The sequence below is a fragment of the Rhinolophus ferrumequinum genome, chromosome 6 (assembly GCF_004115265.2).
Source record: "Rhinolophus ferrumequinum isolate MPI-CBG mRhiFer1 chromosome 6, mRhiFer1_v1.p, whole genome shotgun sequence".
Taxonomy (NCBI): Eukaryota; Metazoa; Chordata; class Mammalia; order Chiroptera; family Rhinolophidae; genus Rhinolophus; species Rhinolophus ferrumequinum.
In genome coordinates this window covers 55,419,272-55,433,874 of record NC_046289.1, presented here as the reverse complement: position 1 = coordinate 55,433,874, position 14,603 = coordinate 55,419,272, and the positions used below count along the sequence as shown (strand labels likewise).

Below are 14,603 nucleotides of genomic sequence, written 5' to 3'. Positions count from 1 at the left end.
ACTTAGATAAGCAAGTGTTTAGAAAAATAACAACAAAGGTCTATTTCCAGTCAAAGACATTCTGTGCTTAGTTATAGATGAACTAGAAAGTAGAATGAATAAATTAGTGCAATGCCTTGTTTAAATTAATCTGATGTGTTATGTCTGCCTTTTTCCCTTCCTTAAAAGCCTTAAAGCTGGCATCTTCCCACAGTCAAAATACACAGTAGGGTTCCTCACTCTACAAATACATCTAGATGCTATATGCTCTACCAGTTGTGCTATCAGCCTGATATTTTTTTTATTTTTTTTATTTTTTTAATTTATTGGGGTGACAATTGTTAGTAGAATTACATAGATTTCAGTTGCGCAATTCCGAATCACATCATCCATAAATCACACTGTGTGTTCACCACCCAGAGACAGCTCCCCTTCCATCACCGTACATTTGATCCCCCTCACCCTCATCCCCCACCCCCCAACCCCCTTACGCTCTGGTAACCACCAAATTACGTTCCCCAGATTAATTTTCAAACCCCGTGGCCATCCTGTGGTCACCGACTGCCCTCCAATCCCCTCACCCTCCCCCCCACCCTCCACTCCCCCCGCCCATCTAGCAACCCTCAGTTTTTCCTCATTGTCTCCCAGTTTCTGATTAGTTCATTCACTTATTCTTTTCTTTAGAATCCGCAAATAAGTGAGATCATATGGAACTTATCTTTCTCTGTCTGACTTATTTCACTTAACATAATGTTCTCTAGATCCATCCATGTTGTTGCAAATGGTAAGATTTCTTTCTTCCTTATGGCTGCATAATACTCCATTGTATAAATGTACCACAGTTTCTTAATCCAATCATCTACCGATGGGCATTTTGGTTGTTTCCATGTCTTAGCTATTGTGTATAGTGCTGCAATAAACATAGGAGTGCATAGAGATTTTTGAATTGAAGTTCTGGATTTCTCCGGATAGATACCTAGGAGTGGAATTACTGGATCATAAGGTAGTTCCATTTTCAGAATTTTGAGATACCTCCATACTGTTTTCCATAGCGGCTGCACCAGTCTGCAATCCCACCAACAGTGCACAAGCGTTCCCTTTTCTCCACATCCGCGCCAGCACTTGTTGTTTGTTGATTTATTGATGATAGCCATTCTGACTGGGGTGAGGTGGTATCTCATTGTGGTTTTTATTTGCATTTCTCTGATGGTTAGTGAGGTTGAGCATTTCTTCATATGTCTGTTTGCCATCTGAATGTCCTTTTCAGAAAAATGTCTCTTCAAGTCCTCTGCCCATTTTTTAATTGGATCGTTTGTTTTTTTGGAGTTGGGTTGAGTAAGTTTTCCATAGATTTGTGATATTAATCCCTTATCAGATATATCACTGGCAAATATCTTTTCCCATTCAGTAGGATCCCTTCTTGTTTTATTGATGGTTTCCTTTGCTGTGAAAAAACTTTTTAGTTTGATATAATCCCACATGTTTATTCTTTCTCTTAGTTCCCTCGCGCGAGGGTGTATATCAGTAAAAATCTTACTCCGGGTAATGTCTGAGAAGTTTCTTCCTATATTTTCTTCTAGGTATTTTATGGTTTCAGACCTTACATTTAAGTCTTTAAGCCATTTTGAATTTATTTTTGTATATGGTGTAAGGAGGTGGTCCAACTTCATTTTTTTGCATGTGTCTGTCCAGGTTTCCCAGCACCATTTATTGAATAGACTGTCATTACTCCATCGTACATTCTTGCTTCCATTGTCGTAGATTAAATGGCCATATAGGCGTGGATTTATTTCTGGACTCTCTATTCTGTTCCATTGATCTATGTGTCTGTTTTTATGCCAGTACCATGCTGTTTTGATTACTGTAGCCTTGTAGTATAATTTGAAGTCAGGTATTGTTATACCTCCCACTTTGTTCTTATTTCTCAAGATTGCCTTTGCTATTCGGGGTCTTTTATGGTCCCATATAAATTTTAGGATTATATGTTCTATTTCTGTGAAAAACGACGTTGGCAGTTTGATAGGAATTGCATTGAATATGTATATTGCCTTAGGCAGTATGGACATTTTAATTATATTAATTCTTCCTATCCATGAACATGATATGTGTTTCCATCTATTTATATCTTCCTTCATTCCTTTCATCAGTGTCTTATAATTTTCTGAGTATAGATCTTTTACTTCTTTGGTTAAATTTATTCCCAGGTATTTTATAGTCTTTGGAGCGATTGTAAATGGGATTGTTTTTTTAATTTCTCCTTCTGATGTTTTATTATTGGTATATACAAATGCAACTGATTTCTGAATATTAATTTTGTATCCTGCCACTTTACTAAATTCATCTATCAGCTCTAATAGCTTCTTGGTGGAGTCTTTAGGGTTCTCTATATATAGTATCATATCATCTGCATACAATGATAACTTTACTTCCTCCTTACCAATCTGGATGCCTTTTATTTCTTTTTCTTGTCTGATTGCTGTGGCAAGAACTTCCAGAACTATGTTGAATAGAAGCGGAGATAATGGGCATCCTTGCCTTGTTCCTGATCTTAGGGGGAATGGTTTTAGCTTTTCCCCATTGAGTATGATGTTAGCTGTGGGTTTGTCATATATGGCCTTTATTATGTTGAGATAAGATCCCTCTATTCCCACTTTCTTAAGGGTTTTTATCATAAATGGCTGTTGAATTTTATCAAATGCTTTTTCTGCATCTATTGATATGATCATGTGATTTTTATTTTTCATTTTGTTAATGTGGTGTATCACATTAATAGATTTGCGGATGTTGAACCACCCCTGCATACCAGGAATGAATCCCACTTGATCGTGGTGAATGATCTTTTTAATGTATTGCTGAATTCTGTTTGCTAATATTTTGTTGAGGATTTTTGCATCTATGTTCATTAAAGATATCGGCCTGTAGTTTTCTTTTTTTGTGGTGTCTTTGTCTAATTTTGGGATCAGGGTGATAGTGGCTTCGTAAAAAGTGTTTGGGAGTCTTCCCTCCTTCTGGATTTTTTGGAAGAGCTTGAGGAGAATTGGTGATAATTCTTTTTTGAACGCTTTGTAAAATTCACCTGTAAAGCCATCTGGTCCAGGGCTTTTGTTTGTTGGGAGACTGTTGATTACTGATTCAATTTCCGTGGTGGTAATCAGTCTATTCAGGTTTTCTGTTTCTTCTTGAGTTAGCCTTGGAAGGTTGTACGCCTCTAGAAAATTGTCCATTTCTTCCAAATTGTCAAATTTGTTGGCATATAGTTGCTCATAGTAACTTCTTAAAACTCTTTGTATTTCTGCAGTGTCCGTTGTCACTTCTCCTCTTTCGTTTCTGATTTTATTAATTTGGGTCCTCTCTCTCTTTTTTTTAATGAGTCTGGCTAATGGTTTGTCGATTTTGTTTATCTTCTCTAAGAACCAACTCTTGGATTCATTGATCTTTTGTATTGTTTTTCTGGTTTCTATTTCATTTAATTCTGCTCTGATCTTTATTATCTCCTTCCTTGTGTTCCCTTTGGGCTTATTTTGCTGTTCTTTTTCCAGATCCCTTAAATGTGAAGATAAACCACGTTATCTCTTCACAAAAGAAAACTGGTGATTTGGTTAAAAAGTATAAAGAATTTTCTAAATGGCGGGATAAAGTTTTATAAATGGCCTGATTTCAGATATTAATAGCAAATTTTAATTCCATTCAAAAATATATGAACTCGGTAAGTGGGAAAATAAAAAAATGGAAACTTTATGTTAATTTGAAATGTTAATCCCCAACTATAAATTGGTTGTGCTTCCAAAAGGGGTAAGCTTTTAAGCTGAAATAACGGTCATATTTGGAATAATTATTATTATTTATAAATAATGTGAGTTATGATTAGATTCCCAGGCTAGCCTACCAAAGTTTAACCTAAAATGACCACTCCTTGCAGCATCACGGAACAAATCTAAATTCTGAGTCACAGTAGTAGAAGGACCGTGTTCCAAGCACTGAATCAATCCTAAGTAATATTCTGAAATAAAGAAAAAAGCAATTTGGGGCAGTATCTCACCACTCTAATATTTTCCATCAACCTCCTTCTAGTGTCCACCTCTGCCCCAATCTCTGCCCTAGTGATGCTCTAAGTGCTCATAGTATGTTATCACCCAGAAATAGTTGGGGTGCTCCAATTACCTACTTTCCTTCTCCCGTTGCATATGCATTACAGATGTATAGTTCAATGCCAGCTTTGAGTTCCTCTGGTTGTGTATTGCAGCATACAAATTTCAGAGTGACACAATAAGTGTCTTTGATCTCTTATGCCTATTTTGATTAGCTTTTACAACCGAGCATTGGAACACTCATCTTCTCAGTGCAGCTGATCCAAGTTGTGTATTCTTGGAAGAAAAACACTTACCAATCCCTACCAGGCATATGCTACCTAGGTGCTGAGCCACCGGTTCTCAGTTCATCTTTCCCATAATCCTGAAAGTTGATGGTGTTAGAACAAAAAAACTGAAGTTCAGACAGGCTGTGTAATTTGCTCAAGGTAATTTGGTAAGTGCTAAAGTTAGAATTTCTAAGTTTGACTGTAAAGCCTTAGCATTAACTCTTTCTGCTTTACAACATGATGGTAAGAAGGGCCCTATGGAGTTAATTTTATACCAAAACATGACCATCATTTCAACAGTCCCTAAAATGTATAACTAAGTATACATGTATTAGTGAAAATGAACTTCTAGTTGGTATAATGTCAAGACAACAAAGAGGAACTTTAAAAATAATAAAAATCAGGCACTGTGTGAATGGGTATTTTCAGACAGAGTAGCCCCGACTAAGACGCAGCTGGCGGTGCTTGGGAGCACCTGGCCCTCTGCTCACCTGTGTAAACTACCTGCCCATAAGGTAAACTAGTCGACCTAATATATACATGTACGTAGCACTTCCCAGCTTACAAAGTTCTCTGACACATCATCTGACCTGAAGTTCAGAAGTAACACTTTGAGCCCGGGACATTTCACAGATAAGAAAACAGGTTTAGGACTTAAGTCATAAAACCTGTGACCATGGATCACAAATCTAAACTTTAAATCCTTTGAGTCTTTTTCCTGTTAACCTATCCTACCTACTTGTGCTTGTAAACCTGAAGCTCTCCAACCAATTTAATCTCTCTTGCTCAGAAACAGCAACAGGAGCAAATTCGGCCTGGTGGATGGAGGGCAGAGAGCTTCCAACAAATGTGTGTGTGTGGATCCTCTGTTAATCAGATGTATATAAACAGGGACCACCTATACCAAATAGCTTTTGCCTACTCCTTAGTTATTTTACAGTGTTTTATTTCAATTCAGTGAGAGTTAATCAGTTTAAAAATATGTCGTTCCTATAAGTAAATTACAGGCAAGTATATTTTAAGTCTACTTTTTTTTAATTGTGTATAAAGTTGTGATAATATCCTAACAGTCCATAATGCAAACAAATCCCTTAACTAGCAGAACTTGGTGTGAGTAAAACTTGGTATGAGTAAAACAATGATTGCTAATGACCTGCTTCTACTCCTATTTGATCCACAAACGTTGAGACATACTAGTCATTCATTCTTTCCACAAATATATATTTAGTACCTCCTCTGCACCTACAATGCATCTACCATGCATAAAGAACAAAGATGCTGGCCTCCGGGAACTTAAGAGTCTAGTTTTGGAGACAGGCAATAAGCAAAGCGGGGTGGTGGGGAGTACAAGATGTGGTAAATGGTATAAAGGAAACAAGACTGCTGAAACAAAGAACAACAAAGACCATTTAATAAATAATAATAGCTAACATTAATTGAGCACTTTAGATAGGGTAGTCAGAGAAAGCATCTCTGAAAAGTGACATTTAAGCCAAGACCAGCAGAATGTCAAGGAGTTACCAATGTGATGACTGGACAGAAAGGCTTTTCAGAAGAAATAGTGCATGTAAGGCCCTGAATGACAATCAAAAACCTAAAAGGTGGCCAGTGGGCCTAGGCATGGTGACCAAGGGGAGGAGATGCCAAAGGCCTTCCTATAATTTTACTGAATGAGTATCTTTTACATGGATAGGAAAATAAGAGAAAGCTCAGCTCATATTATTGCTAGGTGTCTTTGGTATTACATGTGGACTGCTATCCAAATATTTTTACTAGCTACTGGCATTTTTACCCAGTCCATCCTATTTCAGTTTAATAAAGAAAGTCTGACATAATCAAGAAACTATTCTGATTTTTCACCCACTTGAGCAAAGGCAGAATTAATGACTAACAAACTGACCTCAGTTTACCGACTCAGAAAAAAATGCTGTTTCCAGGTAACAATTTTGATCTTTCATGACAATAAAAGAGTCCGTATTAAGTTATTCTAAGTTTAATATTCTCTCCATTTTTGAAATCCTTAGCCTCACACGGGGAGAAAACATTAGCATAATTAGGTACAAAGTTGAGAAGGGCAAAAGAAGAAATATAAATGTTCTTCATTTAACAACTAATTTTTTATCTATATTTGTTCACAATGCAGAATGCTCAGGCCTCATGGGTTTCTTCACTCACTTTTTGAAAAGGCAATCAACTTTTAATTTACTCTGCCTATATATACATTTGTTGCTCAATTCTGCCTTTCGATTAATCTTTGTTCTCATCCTTCAAAGAAACGACAGTGTTCCATCCACTGAATCATTTTCTTCATACTGGACGACAGGCGGAAGCATAGACAGGGAACCTCTATGTCAATCCCTTTAGTATCTGATTCTCAGAAGTTGTATCAAGCTAGCATTATTTGACAGCTACTGATGTGTCAAGATCATAAGTGTAAATGGATGAGAGACCAAGACCGGCCAGTTTTTGACTTGAGATTACCGTGAGTATACAAAACATGTACAGCTGAATTAGCCCCTTTTTTTTGTCCTCCCCAGCTTTCCCTAAATGATTGATTTAATTTAGAAAATGTCCAATAACAATAGCAGTTCACATTTGAATGTTTACTACGTGCCAGCCACTATTCTAAGCATACGTATTACATACATTAACTTATTTAATCTTTAGCATAACCCTATTACTAACCCTATTAAAGCACTGCTATTTCCCCCATGGTGAAGATGAAGAAGCTGTGACACAGAGAAGGTAAGGAGCTTCCCAAGGTCGTAATACTTACCAAATCGGTTTTGAGTTGCCCTCAAACCTACTTTTAAGCCAGTTTGGTCCCAATATTTTTTTCCACATTTTAACAAAACTTACTGCTACTAGTCAGAGAGTTAAGAGCATGTACTCAAATTTACATCAAATCTGGGCTAGCCCTCTTACTAGCTGCGTACCAATGGGCAAGTTATCAAACTTCCCTCCATGACTCAGTTTCATTTATCTATAAAATGGAGATGACAACAGCCTCTACTTTCTTGAGCAACTGTGAGGATTAAATGAGTTATATATGCAAACTACTTGGAACAGTGCATAGCACGAAGTATGTACGGGTATTAGCTGTTATTACTAATACTACCACCGCCACCTCCATCTGGGAATATAGCAAAAGGTGCTCTATTTAATCTGGTCAACATTTCTTTTCTGCCAACACCTGTCATTTATATTATTTGATTTACATTGGCTAACAATGTACTATTCTTAACAACTAACCTATGCAGCTAATTCCCTTGCTATTCTTTTCTAGTCCTCCTATTTCAGTTGCCTAGGAAGAAACTGTTTGAGGTTAACAGGGTAGCATTAAACTCTAAGTAAATTCATCAGCCACTGGGACACTAAGGCTAAAGCCTAAATTAGTAATATACTCAGAAAGGGGGTGTCTTAGTCCCTTTGGACTGCTATAACAAAGCACCATAAACTAGGTGGCTTATGAACAACAGAAATTTATTTCTCACAGTTCTGGAGGCTGGAAAGTTCAAGATCGAGGAGCCAGCAGACTCAGTGTCTGGTGAGAGCTGGCTTCCTCATAGATGGCTGTCCTTTCACTATAACCTCATAGATGGTGGAAGGAGTGAGGGAGCTTTCTTGGGCCTTTTTTATGCGCGCACTAATGCCATTCATGAGGGCTTCACACTCATGACTTTATCACCTCCCAAAGCCTCCACCTCCTCCTACCATCACCTTGAGGGTTAGGATTTCAACGTATGAAGTTTGGGGGAAAAGAAACATTCAATTTTTACCAAGAGGAAGAACTAAGGCAGCACTCCTTTCAATTTTAACCTCAAAAAATCAAATTGTTTGGTATTTTGCTTGTGGAACAAGTTTTGCATTAATAGTTTTTACTTAAGAATCATAAATGGCCTACAATGTGTTTAAATATGAATTGAAACCCAGTATGTTTAAATTATTAATTTATCGGTGATTTACTAGATTTTATAGGCCTTAATCTTCCATAAGTTAATAAACTCAGATAACATTCGTAGAAATACCGGATGAAAAACTGTTTCTAACCAAAGCATAAAGCACAGCAATTGACATTTATCTTTTAAATTAAAATGATTTTGATTCTACTCAGACTGTTGTACACCATAAACTTAAGACTTTGAAATTTTGGGAACTTTTGAGATCAAAACATAAGGTTATATTCCATTATTCTGAAATATGTTTTCATAGGGGGGAAAACACCACACATTCAAAAGTAAATAAAATTAGAAATAGCACACATTTATAACATAATGTTTTAATTACTTCTACACGAAGATCATACTTTAGACTTCGCTTGAAACACTGGACAGTTAATACACATCTAGAGCCAGGTCCAAACTTTACATACATCCTTGAATACAAGGAAGGTTATTTAACCTTCGCAGCTGCCCAGCTCTACTCAGCCGTTAACATCATTTAAAAATCCATTCCCAGGAAGCTTAGTTGACCTATGTCACCCCTTACATAGAGAAATTAAGCTGTAATTGTAATAACAAATGACAGTATAAAGACATAAATTACACATAAATGGCAAGCATCCTTTTGTAGTTTTTGTATTTTTCTCAGATAACTATATATTAAAAACCGATTAAATCTGCTTGAGCCCTAGCAGGGTGAACACTATGAATATAAAATAAAACAAAATACTGTTAGGTTATTGCACATTTGATTATTTCCTTACCTTTGTTGAACATATTTTGTAATTAACCAACATATAAGCTTCTGTAACATCTTGTTTAACATGTTCAAAGTTATCACTTAATTTATATCTACTCTGTGGCAAACACTGTCATATTTCATTATAACAACCATGAAAAGTTGGAATTATCCCCATTTTAGCCAGACAAAGAACCTGAGACTCTCAGGGATTAAGTAATTTCATGAGGACGACATAGCTAGCCAGTAATGGAACAAGGATACAATGACAGTTCTGATTCCACAGCATGTGCTAATGATAACATCAAAAGTCATCTTTGGCAGCACTGCCCAAGTAATGTTATGTAACTGCTTTAAAATTTTAAAAATAATAAAGGTTTACCTCACGCAATGCTACAATACGATTGGCAATTGTGAAATGGAGCCATCACCCTATAGAGTTAACGTCTTGGTTATCTGACAGTACAGTACACACTCTCCTGATATTCACTTAACCAACTAGCAAGATTGACCAGTGCTTTCCGTACCTTCCATAAAAGCAAACTAACAGACACTAGCAGCTAATAGGGCATAGCAGGCCCTCAACTGTCGTTTTGTTATAACGTTGATGAGAAAAAGATTGATTCACAGATGGATGTCTGTGTGGAGTTAGCACGTTCTCCTCATGTCTTCCTGGGTTTTCTCCAGTTTCCTCCCACATTCCAAAGATACCCATGTGAGGTGAACGGCATGTCTAAATTGTCCCAGTCTGAGTGAGTGTGAGTGTGTGATGAACCCAGTGATGGAAGGGCATCCTGTCCAGGGTGGTTTTCCCTACTTTGTGCCCTGAGCGGCTGGGAAAGGCTCCGGCCACCTGCAACCCTGAACTGGAATAAGTGGGTTGAAAAACAATTAATTCCTTGTTTTTATTAATCTTTCTTAAATGCATGTATAGCTCACATTTCAATGTTTAATATTAGAAGCACTTGGGGTCTTTATTTAGAAGTTTGGTGATGTTTTTATGACCAGAAATATGCCATAGGAACTTAACTCTTGTTTATATCAATTAGCCTATGGGAGAATTGATTTCGTTATATGTTGTTTTGCTTAAAGTCGCAGTTTCCACACGACATTAAGTGGGGACTGACTGTACTTTTAGTTGCCTGCATACTTTTACTTCAACTAGTTAAGTTGTATGCTTTACTAGTATCTGGTGTTAGTTTAGAAACCTGTTTATTCCAATAGATAATAACTAATTTATTTGAATATTATATAAACCAATGAAATGAGCGCAAAAAAAGTTATTTCTGTGAAAACTATGTTGAATGCTTTGGAAAGAGCATATTTTGATGAACATAATTTTGATGAACCTACATTCCCTCTCCCACCAAAACAAATTCCTGTAGACTATCACCTATAAAATTGTGTGAAACATTAACAAATAATTTAAAAACTTTTTAAATGTAGAAGATTCCACGCTCAGATTGCTCTGCAAAGTCCTACTCCACATTAAACAAAACTAGAAATCTAAGGTATACATTACTGGTGTAGTTTATAAAAAAAAAAAATATATCTAACTGAAAAACAGACCCCATTTCACCCCCCAAAATGGCCTTGATCCTACATCAAAAGACAGGCAAAATAATTAAGGCTGTTATTTTTTATAATTTCCCACTTACACTGACTTTTTCAACTAGCCAACCATCACACTTAATCATGTATGTAAGAGGCTCCTATTGTACTTATTTAGAAACACTCTGAAGCACAGCTGGATCTCACTAAGTAAATATCTCAAAGTTTCTACACTAGATTTCATACACTTGACTGAGATTCTGAATGAATATCTGAAAGGTTCTCCTATTTACTTTCACTTTATAGAGAACTTAGTGTTAAGCATGGTTATCAAGTTCTTTAGCCCAGAGACTAGAAGTGATAAAATTAAAAGAAGGCAAGAATAAGCATATTAGCAACAAAAATGTTGACAGCATGGGAAGTTAAAAGTCAAATACAAAATAAAACCAACCAAATCGGCTGAAGTGGTTTAAGTTAGAGGCAAAAAAACCAAACCTTATAAATCTAAGTATCTCTTCAGGGCATTTGTATATTACGACAAGAGTACAAACTTTACATTTATAATAATGTCTTGTTATCGTTACATAAAGATTAAACTACATCGATTCTATAATATCCTTTTTTTTAAAGGGCAAAGAAGCATTACTATTTAGAGGTCTGTCCATATAGCATGATTACAATTGAAAATATTTTGGGGATTTAAAGGGTAAAGTTTCAGTTATCCAGAAAATTCACTCATAGAACAGTTTCTTAGACACCAATGTAGAAAAGGGAAGTATTGCTGTCATCTAGCTAAGTGCTGCCCATAACGATGCGGAACAACAAAAAAACCTAAAACAAATAGCGACTTTGATTTTATTTGCTTGTTTATTCTGAGATGCAATTACTGACCTTGGTGCCACTTTTCCAAAGTCACTGATGTAATCTAAAAGTCTAAACTTGGCATTCTACACAACCAACCTGCTTAGTAGCAATACACTTGCAAATACTTCATGCATAAATTACCTGATTTTAAGAAATAGCCAAACACTTAAAACTAATTTAAGCCACTAAATTTCAGTATGGCTTTATCCACTTCTTTCTGGTGAATTTTAAAAGACATTAGTACCAAAGATATAGTTTAACAAGAAAAGAAAATCTGTCTTTCTAATCCACTTTGGAAAAAGTATATGGAAAAAAATAACCAGTTTAATATATATCTTTTTAACAATGAGCATCTAATTCATATGAGGATAAATTAACATTTTCACTCCTAAAGTCTCAGATTTGGAAGGAACTTTGTCATCTAGTCCAACTCTCTACCAAATATAATAATCTTCTTCCAGCTATCTTCCTTGGAATCAAATCTCCATTTGACTGAGAAGACTTTACTCCTAACTACTACTATATTAAAATCTTCTAATCTTGGTCCATGCCATTAATCAAAAGAAAACTGATTATAAATGAATTTTCAATTCCTTTAAAGTCCTTTAAAAACACTGTGTATGCATTATTCTCAGAAGTCTTGAAAATACAGGTTTGGAAAGGAAATAACATACTTACTTATCACTAGGGATTTCAACAGCCCTAACTGTCAATATATTGATACACTGAATAAGGCCCTGGAGTATTTTGCAAAGTTTTAGAGTTTGCCCAAAGTGCAAAAATCAGCTAATGAAAGCAATACTAACAATGAAATAATATTTGTCAACTTAAACAATCTTTACATTTTCTCAACTTATCAAGTTCAAATTCTTAAGTTGGAAAAGCTTATAAACTTCTTTAAAACTGAAGTTAGATGGACTTTCCCTAAAAATGAGTAATGCAAGTCTAAAATGACACCAAGTATTGTGGCAATACACAAATGCTGTTCTTGACAATTTCATTTTGAGTTCCGCTAGAATCTTTCTTGAAACTACTACTTCACAAACAGTTTTGAAGAATGTATCCTCCACTCTAGATCCTAACTCTTCCATGTACACTTCTTTATCTTACCAGATGGAATCTGTAACAGAAACAAGTAATGCTACGTAATACACAGATTTGATCCTGCCACAAAATTAGGTTAGCGTTTCTAAAATGGGGAACGGGGAAAAAAAATAATAAAATAAATAAGTAAATACACAAATAAATAAATACTTAAATAAATCATTTACCTCGGTCTGGCTTCATTTTCACATCCAATTTCAACCCAGGGTGCTGTGAAATACACGTATGGGTTCTTTCAACAGGCTCGCCGCTGATTCTGTGGCTACTGCTGTTTGCAAAATGCTAAAAGAGACCAAAATAAAATTAATCAGGTCCTGCTCTAACACTCAGTCAGACCTTGCAAGAAAACTACTGTTAAGTTAGGCCTCTTCCTGGCACTAACTGAGGTGACAGCACCATCGGCAGGTTTGAAAAAAGCAACTCTTTTTGCACCACCTCCCCCATCTCCTCCGGACCGAGCACCCCTCTTCCCCGCCCCTGTGGTTTCCAGGCCAAAGTGTCCTTCTTTGACACAGTGTCTCAGAACCAAAAGGAAGATCTATTTATAACCTAGAGGTACAGGCAAGGAAGAAAAAAAAAAGATTCAAGCAACACAAGCTAACTAACCCCTTTGTAAAAAACGCCGCTGAGAACAGTGGCACCTCCGCAGTGGCAGGTATAGAAATTCTCCGACCTGGTGCCTGGACGCAGGACACTCTTTAAGACCCCCTGGCGCCTTCCCAATCGCTCCCCTCGCCCCGCAGAGCCTCACCTGTGTAATTACCCTCTGGCTAGCCTTCTTGCAGCTACCGCGGCCAAGTTTACACAATAAGAGGATCAGAAAGCTACGCGAGTCATCTCCTTGCGCCCAGCCCCCAGCCCCCAGCCCCAAACGAACTCTACGGGGCTGTCCCGGGTCGCCCCCTACCACCCCTAGATCTGCGTGGCCAGGCCAGAGGTCTGCCCCAGGCCAAGGTTCCCGGCTGAGCCGCTCAGCCAGCCCGCTGCGGGCCCCTTCCGTCCCGTGCGGCCCGGGACTTCCTTCAGCCCCGTCGCACGGAGCGCCGCGCCTGCCCCTTTCCCCGCCGGAGAGTTGTTTTCATGGCTCCCTCCGCCGACCTCTGTCTGCTGCCTAACTCGCTCTCTTCTCCCGTCCCGATCCCTCCTCCTCTTGGCACTTCTCTCCGCCGCTCGCCCGGCGACTCACATCACACTCCCACCTTAGACCCGAGGCTCCGAGAGGCGCAGGGCGGGCAAGAACGGAGCGTGGCGCGCAGCGCCCCCCGAGGCTGCGTTAAGGGACCATCGGGGCCCGAGACTACCAGCCCGACGCGGCTCCCCTGCGCCCCTGTGGCCATCCACCCCCGCCTCAGCTGCCGCCTCGCTCTGCTCCCAGCGCTCAGCCCTAGCCCCGCCCGCCTCGCACCCAAGCCCTGCGGCCCCCGGCCGGCCCGCCTGCCCCGTGCCTCTGCCAGCTCCTCGCCCGCCCGCTGTCTCTAGCTCTGGCGCCTCAGCTGGGGTCCCCCTCGCTTGCCCAGTTCTTTCTCTGCTGTTTGCCCTGTCAAAACACTGCCCGGATCACGTGTCCTAACAACAGCCAACCCACCGCTCGTCACTTCCTCCCTGGCGGCCTCTGCGGCGGGCGCCCGGTTGTTATGGCAACGCCCGGCGCGCCCCGGGGCGCTAGCTGCGGGGTCTGGGCTTCCGTGCAGGTGCGGGTCGGCTGCCCGAGCGCGGGGCATGCGGGCTGCGTGCGGCCCCGGGAGCCGGGAGGCCGGAGAGGCGCAGAGCGCTCGGGCGCGCGCCCTTGCCTGCGCTCTGAGCCGGCTGCGGCGCGTCTGGGACCAGGAATCCGAGCTGCGCTATTAGAGCACAGGGTAACTGGGGAGATGTCATCCGAGGGCCTGCCCCAGACGTGAAGGATAATTATAGTCTCCTCCTCCACACGGGATGCTGGCGCAGAGTTGTTATCGAGCCTCAAGTGGATTGCGGCGCACAGTGGAACCGGGTCTAACGTAACGTGGTCGGAACAGGAGAGTGGGTAGCCATGCGCGTCAGGGTTTGAGGCGTTTAAGAACAAGCCCCCTCA

General features: G+C 39.3%; 1 protein-coding gene across 6 annotated transcripts in view; it reads right to left on the bottom strand.

The window, feature by feature from the left end:
• The window catches only part of ATOSA (atos homolog A), an 88,834-nt gene extending 74,578 nt beyond the window's left edge, over positions 1 to 14,256 (bottom strand). Inside the window, exons 1-2 of one of the 6 annotated variants that reach the window (XM_033107331.1) lie at positions 14,121 to 14,256; positions 12,703 to 12,817 (exon numbers count right to left, since the gene is read on the bottom strand). In XM_033107331.1, the coding sequence (XP_032963222.1) occupies positions 12,703 to 12,718 (16 nt within the window). In that variant the 5' untranslated portion in view covers positions 12,719 to 12,817; positions 14,121 to 14,256. The other 5 variants (XM_033107327.1, XM_033107326.1, XM_033107332.1 and 2 more) reach the window with 5 other exon arrangements.
• Positions 14,257 to 14,603: the final 347 nt, after the last annotated feature.